At 45.1% G+C, this 17979-nt stretch overlaps 1 protein-coding gene across 1 annotated transcript in view; it reads left to right on the top strand.

The window, feature by feature from the left end:
• The window catches only part of PIK3C2B (phosphatidylinositol-4-phosphate 3-kinase, catalytic subunit type 2 beta), a 59469-nt gene extending 41859 nt beyond the window's left edge, over positions 1-17610 (top strand). Inside the window, exons 23-32 of the mRNA XM_006887899.1 lie at positions 3189-3358; positions 4270-4426; positions 5155-5264; positions 6808-7009; positions 8047-8171; positions 8988-9105; positions 12429-12510; positions 12942-13048; positions 16255-16383; positions 17067-17610. Coding sequence (XP_006887961.1) covers positions 3189-3358; positions 4270-4426; positions 5155-5264; positions 6808-7009; positions 8047-8171; positions 8988-9105; positions 12429-12510; positions 12942-13048; positions 16255-16383; positions 17067-17255 — 1389 coding nt within the window. The 3' untranslated portion in view covers positions 17256-17610. The remainder of the gene's footprint in view (positions 1-3188; positions 3359-4269; positions 4427-5154; positions 5265-6807; positions 7010-8046; positions 8172-8987; positions 9106-12428; positions 12511-12941; positions 13049-16254; positions 16384-17066) is intronic.
• Positions 17611-17979: the final 369 nt, after the last annotated feature.

The following is a 17979-nucleotide window of genomic DNA, read 5'->3' as shown; positions in this document are numbered from 1 at the left end:
CCAGTGGTGAGAATCTTTGTCTTCTTGACATTGAGCCTCAATCCATATTGGAGGCTGCAGTCCTTGACCTTCTGCAGCCAGTGCTTCAGGTCCTCCTCAGTTTCAGCAAGCAGGGTTGCATCATCTGCATAACTCACGTGAAGGTCCTTAAATCAAGGGCATGCCCTTTATACGATACTTCCTGTCTGTAGGAAGCTAACACCACAGAACTTAGTCAGGTGGTAAGAATTTAGTCATTTTCCCACAGGCACGCAGCTATTGGGTGCACCAAAGTAGGGTGCATTTAAAGAAGAAAGAGGAGCTGGGACATCATATGCTTGAGGAGAAGGTCAGGACTGAGACTTGAGGACTTGTACTGCCTGAATGAGATGGATGGGTTTTGTTTTGTTGTTTGTTTTTTTTTTTCATTCCTGTATGCATTTCTCTTTTGTGAAGTCTGTGATATCTTTATAGACTTTCTCTTTCATTGTGACTCGTGATTCTCCATCCAATTCCCAAGGCTATAAATCTTTTTTTTAAGTTTGTTTACTTGACATTGCTGTTGTGTGCGAGTAGGAACTGATTGACCCATAGCTGACATTCCGGTGGGTTGTATGCATTTTGTAGATCACATGAGAGGAGATTGTCCATCTTTGTCCCAAAGAGCAGCTGGTGGATTTGAACTGCATGCCTTTGAGATTGCAGCACAGCTTTTTACCACTAGGTGACCAGAGCTTCAAGGCTGTAAATCTTTTACGGTAGGGGACTGCCCATCTTTCTCTCACAGAGTGGCTGGTGGATTAGAACTGTTGACCTTTTTGTTAGCAGCACACCATGTAGTGGCACAATGCCCTGCACCACCAAAGCTGCTTAGGAAGCCCACAATAGGGCTTATAATCTATTTGGGATGTGTTATTGTTGTTGCTGTTGTTGTTGATTACTGTCGAGTCGAGCACGACTCATAGAGACCCTGTGAACAAAAGGCCTGAAGCTTTTCTGTAACTGTTGTCATTTATCAAAGTTCATAGAGTTTCCAGAGGCATGTTGCTTAGGACGCTTATTGTTGTTATGTGTCATCATATCATTTAGTAAATCTACCCACAGGAAGAGGTTACTCATCTTTCTCCTTAGAGCAGCTGGTGGATTAGAAGCGTGTGCATTTGGGTTGGCAGTGCGGCTCCTTAGCAGGAGGCATAAACCCGGGAAACGGGCATCAGTGGCAGAATTCTCACCAGCTGTGCAGGTGACCCGGGTTTGATTCCCAGCCCGTGTGTGACATGTACAGCCACCTCCCGGCTGTCAGCAAAGTCATGTATGTTGCTTTGATCCTGAACAGGTTTTAGTGGCGCTTCCAGACTAAGAGCATCCTTGAAGAATGGGTGGAAATGGGAAGAGAAGACAGCGTAGCTGTTTGTTCCACATCTGTAAAGCTTTTCCCCATTCTTAATTTTATGCATTTCTACATGATGAGGACGGCACAAGTGAGGGGAAGGTTCAGATCCATTGTTTATAGGATTGCTGTGAGGTGTAGTCCACTTGATGACACCTAACAACAGCCGTTGGCCCTCTGCTAATGAGTTCTTGAGAGTTCTAAAAAGTACATGGTGGTGCTGGTTCCTTGTGCTTTTACTTCCTGGACAGATGTTGACCAGCTAGAATGATCTAGTTTCCACTTTAGTGGATCCCTCGCCCTCTACTTGAAACTTCAAAATAACTCTAACACATTTTACTAACTAGAGTTATCTGATTTTCAAGTGTAAAATATTCCTCAGAAGTGTTAAACTGCCTCAGCTCTTCTTGGGAGTGAAGTGACTTTAATTAGATTAGCAGTTAGCTGTTAGCAAGAACTCTGAGAATGGGCTTTTTATTTGGGGCAAGGAGAAGAAAGGCAAGAGAATTCTGAGCAGGATCCGGAAATGCTGGTTGATCGTGTATACAGACTCGGATACGACAAACACACATTCCTATTAAATTGTTGCACTCACCTACCCACTGCTGTGGAGTCAATCCCAACCCTTGGTGTCAAAGGCTGTGAATCTTTATGGGAAGATAAAGATAGCCCACAGAGTGGCTGGTGGACTAGAACTGCTGACCTTGGAGTGGCTGGTGGATTAGAGCTGCTGACTTTTTGGTAAATAGCCCAACATATTCAACACCTAACGTACTATGCTACCCCACCAAAGGGCTATGTCCAGAGTTATATAGGTCTTAGCATTTACCAAAAACATCCCTGTCTTGCATACTTCTTAATGATGTCATTTACCTTAATCCAGCTGTGTATACATCATCCTCATTTGCTCATATATTTTTCATCCCCCAAATAGCAAACTTCCTCTATTTACAATCTAAAGAATGATTTCTCCTCCCTCTCACTCCATCCTTGAAAACCACCAGTGAACATTGGTTTCCACATGTATACTTGTCTATTTTGGAAGCAGGAGTGGCATCCACTTCCTAAACAACATGCCTCCATAAACTCTATGAACTTTGATAAGTGTGGGTGGTTGCAGAGGGGCTTCAGGCCTTTTTATGAGTCATGCTCAACTAGAAGGCAAACAACAACTTGTCTTTTGATAAGAGTGGGTTTACACAGGATTGGTCCTTTCGTGGTTGATGTATTTAACTCAGCACAATGTTCATCCATGTTATATTTTGAGAATTCCTCAATATTCATTATGGCTTCACAGCATTCCATTGTATGTTTTTACCACATTTGTTTATCTACTCCACCCGCCGATACTCACTTAGCTTGTTTCCCTCCTTTTGCTTTTTGCTGCAGTGAACATATGTGTACATCTGTCTGATTGTGCCTTGGTATTCAATCTGTAGGGTATATGCCTTGCAAGAAGATTGCTGGATCATAAAGTAGTTCTGTTTTTGAAAATGTCCATACCCTTGGGTTAATCCACTGTCTTATCAGCTAGCCTTCCTAAGACAAAAAAGGGGCAAAAGAGAAGTAGATAAACAAAAATGCCTTCTTTCTCTTCATTCTGCATAGAACATACCTTCATGCAAATAGCTGCATAAGACATTCCTGCATGCAAATGTGTGGATCAGTGGGTGATGAAGTTTGAGCAGGCGCTCTGTGACACACTATGTGAGGTGCTTTTGGAGCTCACAGGAGAGAGGTTAGAGCTGGCTGGTGTGGCTCCTGGAGTCATTCCCAGGCAGCGATGCATCCTCTCCTCCATCTGCCTTCCTCCCTCCAGGCTGTGGAGAACTTCATCTACTCCTGTGCTGGCTGCTGCGTGGCCACGTACGTCTTGGGCATCTGTGACCGACACAATGATAACATCATGCTGAAGACCACTGGCCACATGTTCCACATAGATTTTGGCCGCTTCCTGGGACACGCCCAGATGTTTGGCAACATTAAGCGGTAAGTGGTCTCTGCGACTCAGAACATGTGGGTAGAGGGACCAGGTCATGGAGGATGGGATGGTTCAGAATTGGAAAACCTCCTAGGCTGTGGGGATACGTAAGCGTGGACCCTGGGTTGACCAGCTTTGGATAAGAGGTCAAATCTTACAGGGCTGTGCAAAAGAAACTGGAGACTACTTGATCTCCTTCCCTTCTGAGGTTGAACAAAGAAGAATGAACCCAAACTACAGCCAAAGGGAATACAGTTAGATATTTGGGACAAAATATTGGTCATGCACAGACAGGGAACCAGTGAAGAATGTGTTACTGATAATCTTTTAAGATTGTTGTTATTAGGTGCTGTCACATCAAGTACAACCCATAGCGACCCTATGAGCAACAGATCTGAACCCTGTCCTATCCTGTGCCAGCCTCACACTTCTGTACACACTAGAACCCATCGCACCAGTCACTGTGACAATCCACCTGGTTGAGGGTCTTCCTCTCCTTTGCCGACCCTCTGCCTTTTCTAGTATGATGTCCCTCTCCAAGATATAGCCTCTCCTAGCAACATGCCTGAACCATGTGAGATGAAGCTTTGTCATCTTTGCCTCCTCGGGGCACTCTGGCTGCACTTTCTCTAAGATGTATTTGTCCTCTTGACCGTCCATGGGATGTTCAGTACTCTTCTGCAACACCACAGCTCAAAGGCATCAATTCTTCCTCTGTCATCCCTATTAATTGTTTAGCTCAAATAGGTAGCAAGTCTTTTAAGTCTTCTAAGATTAAGGGAAGGGAAAAGAGAAGGGCTAGGGAGGGCCCCGTCTACGCAGGTCTGTAGAAGGGGTAAAGGAAGCCACCCTCTGATGCAGTCCACAGGGAACCGCCTCCTCCTGTTAACCTTCTGTCTGTATGTCTCCCCCGGCCCAGGGACCGAGCCCCCTTTGTCTTCACGTCAGACATGGCGTACGTCATCAATGGGGGTGACAAGCCATCCAGCCGTTTCCACGACTTTGTTGACCTTTGCTGCCAAGCCTACAACCTCATTCGCAAGCACACCCACCTCTTCCTCAACCTTCTGGGCCTGGTGAGGAGCCCCATCCTCGGTTGAACCCCTTCTTCTTATCTCCCAACAGCATCCTTAAGTCTCCTCTGGCTTGCTTCAAAGGATTTCTGGAGGCCCACTTCTCTAACCCCAGATGAGCACATCCCTAGGGTACCTGGACATGTCAGACTACCAGCTGCAGCCCCTTAACCCGTGGGGCCTCCAGAACTTTGCACAGCATCCATCTACCACCCTTTCGGGAGCTCTGGTGGCCTAGTGGCAAGAAGCTGTACTATAATAATGAAGAAGCACGGTTTGAATCCACCAGACGCTCTGCTGTAGAAAGAGGGGCAATCTCCTCCTGTGCCAGTCAGATCTGCTTTGACAGTACAAATCAAAAACATCTACCACCCTTCCAGAAGAGTCAGGGAACCTAGCTATAGAGAATCTTGCCTTATGATGGAGACTGGAAAAAAAAAACACACACGCACACAATAAAAAACCAAAACAAATTCCAAACCTCACACTCATTGCTGTCAAGTCAGTAGAAACTCCAAACTGGCCCTCCAGTGAGTTTTCAGAGGCTGTAAATCACCCTAGAGGAAATATCCCATCTCCTTCTGCAGAGCAGCTGGTGAATATGAACCGCCTGCCTTTGGGTTGGCAGTACAACTCCTTACCCACTAAGCCACCAGAGGCCCCTTATGATGGCAAAGCAGCAAGAAGTCCTTGTTACAGAAGCTATGTCTCCTTCCTTCCACTCCCCCCAGATGCTGTCCTGTGGGATCCCTGAGCTCTCAGACCTGGAGGACCTCAAGTATGTGTACGATGCCCTGAGGCCTCAGGACACAGAGGCCAATGCCACCACCTACTTCACTAGGTAACACTGCACAGAGCACCATCCACTCTGTGCCAAATCCAGGCTGTCTCGTTGGGAGGAACAGGACCAGGGACTGGGAGAGGCTAAGGTGATGGCTTAGAGTCAATAACGTGAATCTGTTGTATCCCCTTTCCGTCAGGCGTAGGAGAATCCCTTTCCTTTCCCTGCCTCAGTTTCCAAGGTCCATTTTAGTGCTAACTTTTGTATACAGAGGGACAACAAACGGACTTTTATTTGCATTTTTACCAGATCCCAGCCAAAGATCTATATGACAAGGACCAGGTATAATATGGATTTGGTCATAGTATTTTGCCCTCTGGAATCAAGCTTACCACCCTTGTCAAAACACAAAATACCCTGGTTCAGTTTTTCCATGTTCCATATTCTTCAGCAACAAACTTTCAATATGAGTACAGGGATTCATCTTTGTACTGATGCCTAGAATGTCATCTATTATAGGTGACACCTCCACTTTGTCCTGCACTGTTTTTGGAGTGTTACCTTTTTTTTTATGCATTATTGTAATACTGCTTTATCTGCAATGAAAAATTATGACAATTGAAGTAAGTAAGCTTTTAATTATAATAAATCAATAATCATGAATTATATAAAAATTCTGATTCAGGCATCAAAGTACATAATTTATACAACAGCCACATGATGCAATGCTTTCATTATTTTTTAGCTTATACCTCCAAAAATGTATATAAGTTGCTAAGAACATTAACTTAATAAGATTAAGCGCAATGCTTTTGTTATAAATAATACTTATATCTTTCAAGTATCTACTAAATATGTACATATCCAGATCTGCAGCATTTTAATTTCTTTTTTTTGTACCTCAAAAAGGTACAATGCTTCATCTGAAAGCTCTAAAGAGTAACAAGACAAATGAACCATTTGTTACAGATATTATAAGAGTGGATTTTTTTTTACATAGAAAAGAAATGAAAGAAAATGTCAACTCTAGTTTAACGCTTGAAGAGCTTCTATACTTACCAAATATACCAGGAGACCCTTCCTATGCAGCTTAATTTGTTAAGGTGCTACCTACCACTTATTAAATACTTCCAATGACCTGCACTGGTTTGGGAACTTAGCGAACTAAACTTTCTTTTTTTGAGTCTAACATGGAAACTCCTTTTGGTTTCGGCTTGCATAGCTGAGTATGCAGCTGGTGTGTGCAGTCAAGTTGAAGTTCCCAGAGAACTTCTTTTGAATCAAAGTGTCGTCCTTGTGAGATTCCTTTGAACTAAACAACTCTGGAAATGGGTTTGAGAACGAGGTTAGCACATTTGCACAAGATCACTACTTTGGGTTCCCTAATTTCTTCCTGCCTCCTGTTGACTATCTGATTCAGGCAGGCCACGGACAAGGGGAAGATAAGACTTCAGTCAATCACAGGTAGATAATTGTGGGTCAGTCATGCCCTCTATGAGGAGTCTTCATAATGAAAAGGATTAGATTTATGACAGGTCCATCGAGCCACTGGGGGCCTGGATCCATAGTGATAGCCTCGCTTCCCCTCTCTGTGTACCCACAGGTTGATTGAGTCCAGCCTGGGCAGTGTAGCTACAAAGCTCAATTTCTTTATCCATAACCTGGCGCAGATGAAGTTCACAGGCTCAGATGATAGACTGACCCTTTCCTTTGCTCCCCGGACATATACCCTCAAGAGCTCTGGCCGCATCAGTGATGTTTTCCTCTGTCGCCATGAGAAGGTCTTTCACCCCAGCAAGGGCTATGTAAGTGTCTTCTCCCTTTCTACTTCCTCTTGCTCCCACTGACCCTGTTGTTGTGCCCCATCAAGCTGGAACTGACCCATAGCTGACTGTCTCAGGTGGGTTTTCAGAGGCAGTTAGTCACACACAGGAGATTGCCCATTCTTCCCCTGCAGAGCAGCTGGTGGATTCAAACTGTGTGCTTTCAGGATTGCAATGCAGTTTCTTACTTCTAGGCTACCAGAGCTCCCTCCCACTGACCCTGTTGTTGTTTGTGTTATGTGCCATCGAGTCGACTCTGATGCATAGCGACCTGTGTACAACAGCCCTGAACCCTGCTCTATCCTGAGCCAATTTCATTGTCTCTGCCACAGCTACCCCCAACACTCTGTCCCTCCACCCTTTGATGCCTGATGTCCCTCTCTACAGACTGTCCCTCCTTGCAACATGCCCAAAGTATCTCAGAATGGAGCTTCAGAATCCTTGCCTCCAGGGACAAACTTGATTTTAGCTCTCCAGGATGGACCTGTTTGTTCTCTTAGCAGTCCATGGTATATTCAATACTCTTCTCCTGCACCACAACTCAAAGGCATCAATTCTTCTATCATTCTTAGTCGTTGTCCAGGCCATGGTCTTTATAAGTATTTGTTGTGCATCAGAGAGCTGGACAATGCCTAAAAATGACAGAAGAATCAATGCCCACTGACCCTACATGGTTGGAATTCTGGAGGTTCGTTAATACCCTGTGCAATAAACACGAACATATCAGAGCATCCTACAGGGAGTGTTCCCGGATTGCTTCTCTGTCACCTCCTTGGGTGACCTGTCTAGAATCAGGGGCCAGGATTGGACAGTGATTTCTTCAGAGTCAAGAGTCCTGTCTAAGGAGAACTTTGCTCTCAGACTTTTGCCTAGAGGAGCCACCGTCCTTACCTCCACAAGGGCACTCTTGTTCTCTTTCTTCTGGAAAAGGACTGTCCCTCCCTCCCTCACTGTTCCCTGCTCCCTTCACTGGGTGCTGAGGGCTGGGCTGTTCCACTCTAACAGTAGGGTCTTTGCAGATATACGTGGTCAAGGTGATGCGTGAGAACGTTCAGGAGGCCACCTACATCCAGAGGACATTTGAGGAGTTCCAGGAACTGCACAACAAGCTGCGGCTGCTCTTCCCTTCTTCTCTGCTGCCCAGGTAGCTCCCCGTTAGGCTCTGCACCGAGGAGTGCCGGGAGGGAGATGGAGTGGTGGGTGGAAGGACTGTGGGCATGGAAACCATTCCTTAAAAGCTCTAGCTTTAACTTGGCCTGAGTTTGCTGAGAAATGCTCCCCCTGCTGGCCCAGATCCGCTGACACTTTTAGTCACAAACCCACTGCTGATTCCAGATTGCTAAAGACCCTGAAGGACAGAGTGGAAATACTCAGAAAGTTTCTAAGGCTGTAAATCTTTTATGGAAGCAGATTGCCCTATCTTTCTTCCTCAGAGGAGCCGATGGGTTCGGTTCAGTGACCCTTTGGTTAGCACAAACACCTACCACTGCACCATCAGGGCTCCTGAGAGGCCTCCAGCCTTGAAAATGAGGTTGCGCCCACCCGTCAGAAGGAAAGCAAATTCATCAGAAAGACAAGGGGGATTGACTGAATTGATGCTTCTATTTCTTAAAAGAGTAAAAGGGGTTTTTTTTCAAACTAGTTTTCCCATTGCTAAAGTCAATCTAATTGGAAAATTAGGATGCTCTGAAGCCCCATCGGTTTGGGGGGCACACATTTTGGTTTTCTTGTCTGGCATGAGATGCTGAGCACATGTGTTGTTGGCACAGAGCTGGTGGGGACAGTGGAGGGGGCTCAACAAGGGGCCAAGGTGACAGTCTCGGAGAAGGGAGACCTTTGGGAAATTTGGGTTTGGTGACTAAAAATACAAATGAAATTTGATAAGTCAGTTGCCTTCTGACCTCCTTTCCCCCCCATCTCCCCCCTTCCGGCTTCACCACTGCCCGCCCCCCCATTCCAGCTTCCCCAGTCGCTTCGTGATTGGCCGCTCCTGGGGAGAGGCTGTGGCTGAGCGGCGAAGGGAGGAGCTGAATGGCTACATCTGGCACCTGATCCACGCAGCCCCGGAGGTGGCCGAGGTGGGTCAACTCCTCCCGCTATATCTATTCCTCACTGGGCTGGGGTGTGTGGAAGCAGAAGGCTTTGGCCTGCTGGGAGGCTGAGAGAGAAATAGTGCTTCTGTCTCTACTTGTTGATGAAGTGACCAATATTCTGGATTCTGAGAAAGATGAGGAAGAGAAGGGTAGACCGGGAGTTCCAGCCTCAGAGTTGCCAAATACAGTGACTTAGCTATCTGCTGCGGTGATACCAGACACAGCACAACTGAAGGACTGTCACACACAGAAATTGATTTTCTCACAGTGTAGAAGTCTGAATTCAGGGCCCTGGCCCTACAGGTAGACTACTGCCTCTGTGTCTTTGAGCTTCTGCTCCTGGGTGATCTTCCTGTGACTTGGCACCTGCCGTCACCCCCATCTCTGCTTACTTGCTTGATTAATCTCTTTTATGTTTCAAAAGAAATGGACTCAAATACAGCCTACACACCATCTGTTATAACAAAGACATCCCATTCCCAGCTGGAATTAGAACGATGAACATAAAGTTTAAGATTTCCAAAGCATAATTTTGGGAGACATAATCCCGTCCGTTGTACATACAAACACACTTGAACAGAACCTTTCATGCAGCCAGTCGAAGGAGAGAGATTTATTCATTAGATGCCATCCCAGCGTGGTTACAATGGTCAGAATTTAGTGAAAAAATTATTGAAAAAGAGTTTTGAATGGATTGAATGTGAATGTATATCCACTTAGGTTTTTTTTTGTTTTTAGCAAGTTATAAAAAACAATATGTTGTGTATCATCAAGTTGGAACCAACCCATAGCTGACCCTCCAGCAGGTTTTCAGAGGCAGTTAATCGAATGGGAAGAGATTGCCCATCCTTCTGAGGAGCTACTGGTGACCTTGAACAACTTGCCTTCAGAATTGCAGTGCAGCTGCTTCTCTCTAGACCACCAGAGCTCCCTTAAAAACAAGATAGTCATTAGGAACCCCATCAACCTACTTAAATTGTCCATGTTCCCTTTCTATGAGTTATAATAGACTTGACAGCACCTAATAACAACTTCTTTGTCAACATATAAAGATGACTGTCACAGTGTTACAGTAGTCACAAGAGGCTTGGTCATGCAGTGGTGAAGAGGTTGGCTGTTAACTCTCTATCCACTGGCTTCCTGGGCCCAGGAAAGACCTGGTGATTTTTTCTTGCAAACGTTATAGCCTAGAAAACACTGTAAGATGATTATACCCTGGTCTGAGGGTCACTATGAATTAAAAAATGCATGGGATAGCATCTCATAACAACCACAGGGAGCTCTGGTAGCCGATTGGTAAGGAGTTGGATTGTCAACCCAAAGGCAAATGGTTGAAATTCACAGCTGCCCCAGGGGAGAAAGATGGACAATCAGCTGTGTAATTGACAGCCTCTGAAAACCCACTAGAGGGTCAGCTGTGAGTCAGTTTCAACTCAAACAGCACAACTGTAGTCATAGGTGAAATAAAATGAGTTATTATTTTGTTTTACTTAGTATCTACAGTCATAACTTTAAATTGTTGTTGTTGTTTGCTGCTGAGTCTGAACCGATCTGTGGCTGGTCCTCCAGCACGTTTTCAGAGGCAGTTTAATCACATGAGAGGAGATTGCCCATCCTTCTCTCGGGGAGCAGCTGGTGGAGTCAAGCCATGTGCTTTCGAGATTACAGCACAGCTTCTTACCACTAGGCTACCAGAGTTCCCTTGAACTAAATTACTGGTATATTAACTTTCAATTCCCTAAGTTTCTTAAGGATTTGCTTCTTTAGAGATGTTTTAAATTAGGTCTTCTCTTTTTTTCCCCCCTGTACCACGGTTAATGTTAATTTGACTCATTGCCACCACATGGGATTGTTAGGTTAGGTTAGTGGACTTAAAGAAGAAGAGAGAACGAGAGAAAGCCTAATGCAGCTTTATTAAAGGGGGGAAATGGGAGCTCCCGGGTGAGTTCCTCATCCTGGAGAGGCAGAATGGGAAGTCACACTGTGAACTTACTGGGAAGGATTTTTATAAACAGAGTCTTTAGGGAGGGACATTCCATTCTGATTTACGAGCCACCTGCTAGCTTAGGACAGGCAAGGCCTGTCTTCTTATCTGCAACAAGCAAGGCCATCAGCATTTGAGTTCTGAATTCTTCATTCTTCTCTTTGGCCCTCTTTCCTCAGTCTAAGAGGGATCACTCTGAGTCAAAAATCCGTTTGATAGCACCTATCAAAAACTACAGTCAGGGAACTCTGATGATCTAGTGACACTGCAATCCCCAAAACCACAGTCATAGCAGAAATAGAATGGGATATTGTTTTGTCCTACTCAGCGTCTTTAGTATACACTGTCATAACTGAGATAACTGTACTAAATTCTCTCAGTCTCCCTGTCCTTGAATGGGAACAGACTCAGAGCTGACCCACCAGCTGTAAATTGCACAAAGGAGATGGCCCATATTTCTCTGTGGAACAGCTGGTGGATGCGAACCACCTGCCTTTGGGTTGACAGCACAATGCCTTACCCACTTGGCTATCAGAGCTCCCTGTTCATGCTAGAGTGAATATTTTTATGTATTTAGGTGCTTTGTTTTGCTTTACAGATTACTTAGGAGACACTGTCAAAAGAAGGACTCATGATTTGTGTCTAAAATTGGTGAAAATTTTCCTCTGTGTTTAAGTGTGTGTGTGTTTGTGTGTGTGTGTGTGTGTGTGTGTGTGTGTGTAAGAGCTTCATTTTTGTATGAACTTGCAAACCTACAGAAAAGTAGAAAGAACAATATAATGAGTGACCCTATGAATGGCTCCAGGAGACTGAAACTGAAAGTGCTGGGTTTTAGGGAGAATACTCATACAGCAGAAAGCAGGAGTGGCATCCACTTCCTAAACAACATGCCTCTGGAAACTCTATGAACATAGATAAATGTTGATAGTTATAGAAAGGCTTCAGGCCTTTTGTTCATAGGGTCGCTATGAGTCATGCTCAACTTGATGCCAATCAACAACAACATGGGCATAGTAACTCAGAAATCTGCTCTGTCCTTAGCCAATCTCACTGTCTCTGACCTACCCCAGTCACTGTGTCAGCCTCACTACATAGAGGGCCACCATGTCACCCTATCCATATTATATATGCAAATTTTTCCAATTATCCTTGAAATGTCTTTGTATTTTTTTTTCTTTAAGCTAGAATGCAAACAGTTGTATACTTGGTTGTTAACATTTCTTCTTTTTAAATCTAGAAGAACTTATTCTCCTCCCACCTCTTCCCTTTTTTAAATTGTACTGTTGCCTGTTGAAGAATGACTCTGCTTTCTCCTTGGTTCTAGTGTGATTTGGTGTACACCTTCCTCCACCCACTGCCGCGGGATGAGAAGTCTGCAGGCACCAGCCCAGCTCCCAAGTCTTCGGGTACAGTTCCTTCTCTGTGACGTTCCTGCCACACCCAGAGAGCCATTCCCATGAGTAGCTTCTCCCCTCTTCTCCCCCACTTTCCCCCCAATTCTCTTTCTTTGACTTGTCTAATTCCTCTCCGTACTGACTAGGAAACCTGATTTCTCATTCAGGCTCAGGCTCCCTAGGAGTTGGATACCCCAGTTACTGATTATACGCTCAAATTAGACTTAGATAATTAGACCTAGACTCAAAATAGATAGACCTATCCCAACCTAATGCCATTTTATGTTCTCGGACTCTGTTCAATAGTGTATCAGGAAGCCCCCATTCCTGGATGAACTGGACAAGGGATGTGGGGACAAAGGGTCAGAAGGGTAATAGAAACATCTGCCTGCTACCAGAAAGGGGCCTTATGCAAGCTTTCTCCCCTTCTTTTGTCCCTGTAGATGGCTCCTGGGCCCGGCCCATTGAGAAGGTGGGTGGGGAGGTGAAGCTGTCCATCTCCTACAAAAACAATAAACTCTTCATCATGGTGATGCACATTCGGGGCTTGGTAAGTACCCAGAGACCTTCCCTTGACTTTTTTTCTGGCGCTTTTCTGACTGCTCTGAACTTCTCTGCCTCCATGTCATGAGAGTCACCACTGTGGGCTTCTTACCATGAAGGCCTGTGGTGTGATGCAACAGCTCTGATCTTTGGCAAGTAAACTGATTATACTGGTGATAACCTGATTAAAATGAAGATAACATAGGGAACTCTGGTGGCCTAGTGGCAAACAGCTGCACTGCAATCCCAGAGGCACGCAGTTCTAATCCACCAGATGTTCTGCTGGAGAAGGAGGGCCAGTGGCCCCTCCTGTACCAGTAAGATCCAATTTGATGGTATGCACACACAAAAATAATAAAAAAATAAAAAGGAAAATGAGGATAGCTTTAGTATACTCCCTTAAAGAGTTGTTAGGGAGATTAAATGAGATAATGCAGGGAAATCATTTAACACAGTACCTGGTGCCAGGTCTGTGACATTGGGGATAGTTTGATTCTGCCAGGTCTTCTGCAGGAGGAAGATGGGCATCCCTATTGTAAAGATTTACAGTGTTGGAAACCCAGTGAAGGCTCGCTGCGAGTGACACTGATATATAAGCTGTGGAAACAGCTGTAAGCAAAACAAAATCCTTGCCCTCAGGGAGCCTACATTGTAGTTGAAAGAGGCAGTTAATGGGTCTGGAGATATAGCTCACTGGTGGAGCACGGCTTTCTGGTTCGTGGTTCATTACCGTTACCAAGTGAAAGAGGCAGTTAAGCGAGTAAGAGATGGCATGACGGCTGGTGATTCGAGCTGTGTGGGGCAGAGGAGGAGTGAAAGAGTGGCAGTTTTGTGTGGAATCATCAGGGAAGTCTTCATTAATGGGGAGATACTTTAGCAGAGGTAGGAAGGAGTTGAAGGAGAGAGCCACGCAGCATTGTCTTGAGAGAAAATGGGAGCAAGAAAAACAAATGAATAAATCCAAAGTCCTGAACCCGGAGCCTGCCCTGAGTCGAGTGGCTGCAGCTGATGGGGCAGAAGGGAGAGCAGTGGGAGATTCTGCAGAGGGCACAGCAGGTTAGAGCTGGCGGGACCCCAAGCAAGGTTCTGGCTTTTCCTGTGAATGAGATGAGAGACATTGAGAGCTTTTGAGCAGAGGTCTGACATAATCTGGTTTAAATTTTAAAGGATCAAGCAATTAAAAAACAAAATGATCATGCAAGGTAAATCACTTATTGTTTAGCTGCCTTGTACGAGCAATTCAGTCTCTGGCTCATGTCTTCAGCTCTTAGGGGTTAAGAGGAGGCAGTGGTAGGATTTTCATCTTCCATGTGGGATGTAGTTGTTATGCGCTTTTGAGTCACTTGTGACTCATCACTACCCTATGTAAAACTGCTCTGAACCCTGCTCTATGGTGAGCCAACCGCATCATCTCCAACACGCCTTCCCCCATTACCCCAGTCACTGAGTCAATCCATCTCATCCAGGGTCTTCCTCCCCTGCGCTGTCCTTCTACTGTCCCAAGCATGACGTCCCTTCATCCAAAATGGCCCTGTTTATTCTTTTGGCAGTCCATGCGATATTCAGTACTCTTCCCAACACCACAACTCAAAAGTCTTGGTTTTTCGTCTATCATCCTTATTCACTGTTCAGATTTCAGATGCATAGGAATTGAAAAGGCCATGGCGTGGACCAGGCACACTTAGGCTTTAAACTAACATCCTTGCTCCTTAGCACTCTAGAGAGGTCCTTGACAGCAGACTTTTTCCAATGCAACACATCTTTTGATTTCTTGACTGATGTTAATATGGGTGTAGATTATGTATCCAAGTAAAATGAAATAATTGATAATATCAGTCTTTTCTCCATCTATCATACTGTTCTTGCCTGTTGGTCCAGTGGTGAGGAATTTTGTTTTCTTAATGTTGAGATGTATCCATATTGAAGGCTGCAGCCTTTGATCTTCTGCAACTAGTACTTCAAATCCTCTTCACTGTCAGCAAGCAAGTTTGTGTCATCTGCATAATTCAGGTTGTTGATAGATCTTCCTCCAACCCTCATGGCACATTCTTCTTCACAGAGTCCAGCTTCCCAAGTGATTTGTTCAGCATACAGATTGACTATGTATGGAGAAAGGATACAATCCTGATGCACACCTATCCTGTTTTTAAACCTTGCTTTAAGTATCCTGGGATTCCCATTCTTTTCAATATTAGCCATAATTTATTATAATCCACACAGTCAAATGCTTTTGCATAATAAAATAAACCACAAATAGATATTCTGACATTCTCTACTTTGAGCCAAGAGCCTTCTGACACTATCTCCCTGGTGCTATGCCTCTTCTAAATCCAGTTTGAACTTCTAACAGTTCTGTTGATGTCCTGTTCTAGACATTTTCTAATGATCTTTAGCAAGATCTTACTTGCATGTGATATGAATACTATTGTTAGATAATTTCCACATTCTGTTGGATCACCTTCCCTGGGAATGGGAACAAATATGAATCTCTTCCAATCAGTTGCCATGTAGTTGTCTTCCAAATTTCCTGGTGCAGATTGCTGAGCACTAGGGCTGCATCTGCTTATTGAAACATGTCAGTTGATACCCAATCAATTTCTGGGATCTTAATTCTTTTGCCAGTACCTTCAGTGCAGCTTGAGCGTCTTCTTTGGTTACCATTGGTTTTTTTATTATATGCTTCCTCCTGAAATGGTTTACCAGTTCTTTCTGGTACAATGACTTTTGGGTATCCCTTCCATCCTCTTTCAATGGTCCCTGCATCATTCAAGATTTTGCCCACAAAATCTTTCAGTATTACAGTTTGAGCCTTGAATTTGTTTTTCAGTTCTTTCAACTTGAGAAATTCTGAACATGTCCTTCCCTTTTGATTTTCTAACTCCAGCTCTACATATTCCATTATAATCCTATGCTTTGTCTTCTTGAGCTGCCTTTTGAAATAATTTTGTTCGATCTTTTTGTTCTCTTTTACTTAGTATTTCTTACTTTTGTTTTAGCTTCTCTAAGTTGTAGTGTAATTTTCAAATTCTCTTCTGATGTCCTTTTTGGTCTTTTCTTGTGCTAGATTTCTTCATCAGAGTGGATGAGATGGGACACAGGCCAGCAAGTTCAAATATGTATTACAGAAATCAGGTCTGGAAGATAAGTTCATACCCAGGTGTGATCATGGGAGCGGTAATGGTGTCTTTACCTTTTATTTTTATTCCTTTGTAGCAACTTCTCCAGGATGGGAATGACCCTGATCCCTATGTGAAGATTTATCTTCTGCCAGACCCTCAGAAAACCACCAAGAGGAAAACCAAAGTGGCCCGCAAAACTTGCAACCCCACCTACAATGAAATGGTGTGTGTGGAGGTCACTGAGGGGAGGGAGGCAAGAGTCAGCGTACTATGCCTGGTTTTGTGACAAGTTTTACTGGAAGACATCTATACTAGTGATGTATGCCTGGGAGTGCTTTCATGTTGTAACCAGAACTGAGTAGTTGTAACAGAAACCATGTGACCTTCAAAGCTTAAGTACTTAACTATCTGGCCCTTGGCAGAAAAAGTTTGAGGGCCCTCGGGTAGATTCCACAGCTGGGGCATGGCCTGAGTCCTGTCCTGTGAGTGGGGGTGGGGTGAGGTGGGCTTCCTGCTAGTTCCAAGCTGACCTTCAGCTGTTGTTATATGGGTCAGACTCATAGCTGACTCTCCGAAGGGTTTTCAGAGGTAGTTAATTGTTTGGGAGGAGACTACCTATCTTTCTTCCGCAGAGCAACTGGTGGATTTGAACCACGTGCCTTCTGGATTGCAGTTCATCTTTTTACCACTAGGCCACTAGGGCTCTGTAAACCCTAGAGCCTCAATAAAAGCCCTCAGCTGCTTGAACTCTTAGCAGAGAACAAGGCTGAGTTCTGTATTATACCTCGTTGCTCTTGGCTTTGTTTAGAGGCGTGTACCCTTAGCTACAGCCAGATTAAACCACCAGATGTAAACAGCTCTCTCTTACTTGAGTTCTTCCCTCACCACTTCCTTTTCTCCTCACAGTTGGTGTACGATGGCATTCCCAAGGGGGATCTGCAGCAGCGGGAGCTGCAGCTGAGCGTGCTGAGTGAGCAAGGATTTTGGGAGAATGTCCTCCTTGGGGAGGTGCACATCCGCCTGCGGGAGCTGGACCTGGCCCAGGAGAAGACGGGCTGGTTCGCGCTAGGATCTCGGACTCATGGGACCTTGTGAAACCAGCAGAACCACGGCCAGGGACTCCTGGGTGGTGGCAGGAGCTGGGGCAGGGGAGTCTCCCCTGTGTGACGCTTCCTTTCCTCGAGAAGGGGCTAGGCCCTTGGTGGGCCTCCTCTCTGTCCAGGTGCATCCGCCCTCCACCACGGAGATGGGGAGAGGAAGGTGCCCTCACCTGGCCGGTCCCCTCACAGCCTGAGCGGAGGCGCGTAGTGATGCTCAGCCCCTTGGAGGCTGTGAAGTTGCAGCAAAGTTTTAAGTTTACCTTGTGTCAAGGGAGCAATGCCTGGTTGGGTGTGTGTCAGGGGCGGGTTGTATGAAGTAGTAGCATTTTGAGGGAGGGTGGGTGGATATCTTTATTTTTATTTTAAAAAATGAAATGGTAATGTTGTCCTAACTGGACAGGAAGCCTCGCGAGAAGGGATGTGCAGATGTGCCTCAGAAGGCGACAGAGAAAGACTGTTAGGACTTTTGTATGATTAAGGTTCTTATTGGACGTTTCCCTAGCTTTGTTTGTTTCGTTTTTTCTATCTATAGGAATTATTTGGGGAGGGCCCCAGCGGGTCCTCACTGAGAGGCCTCCCTCTTTGAAGGCAGGCAGGGGAGGGTGGGGCTGAGCCCTGCGCCTGGGCTTTTCAGATTTTGCCTCCAAAGGAGAGCGCCGTGAACCCTATGTGTATAAGGAAGGGCCTTCGTATTGGGGTTCTGCCAAGGACCTGTATTC

Source organism: Elephantulus edwardii, unplaced genomic scaffold (genome assembly GCF_000299155.1).
Source record: "Elephantulus edwardii isolate Elephantulus edwardi_28Jun2011 unplaced genomic scaffold, EleEdw1.0 scaffold00063, whole genome shotgun sequence".
Classification (NCBI taxonomy): Eukaryota; Metazoa; Chordata; class Mammalia; order Macroscelidea; family Macroscelididae; genus Elephantulus; species Elephantulus edwardii.
The sequence above is the reverse complement of the archived record's forward strand: the minus strand, read 5'-3'. Positions and strand labels throughout refer to the sequence as shown.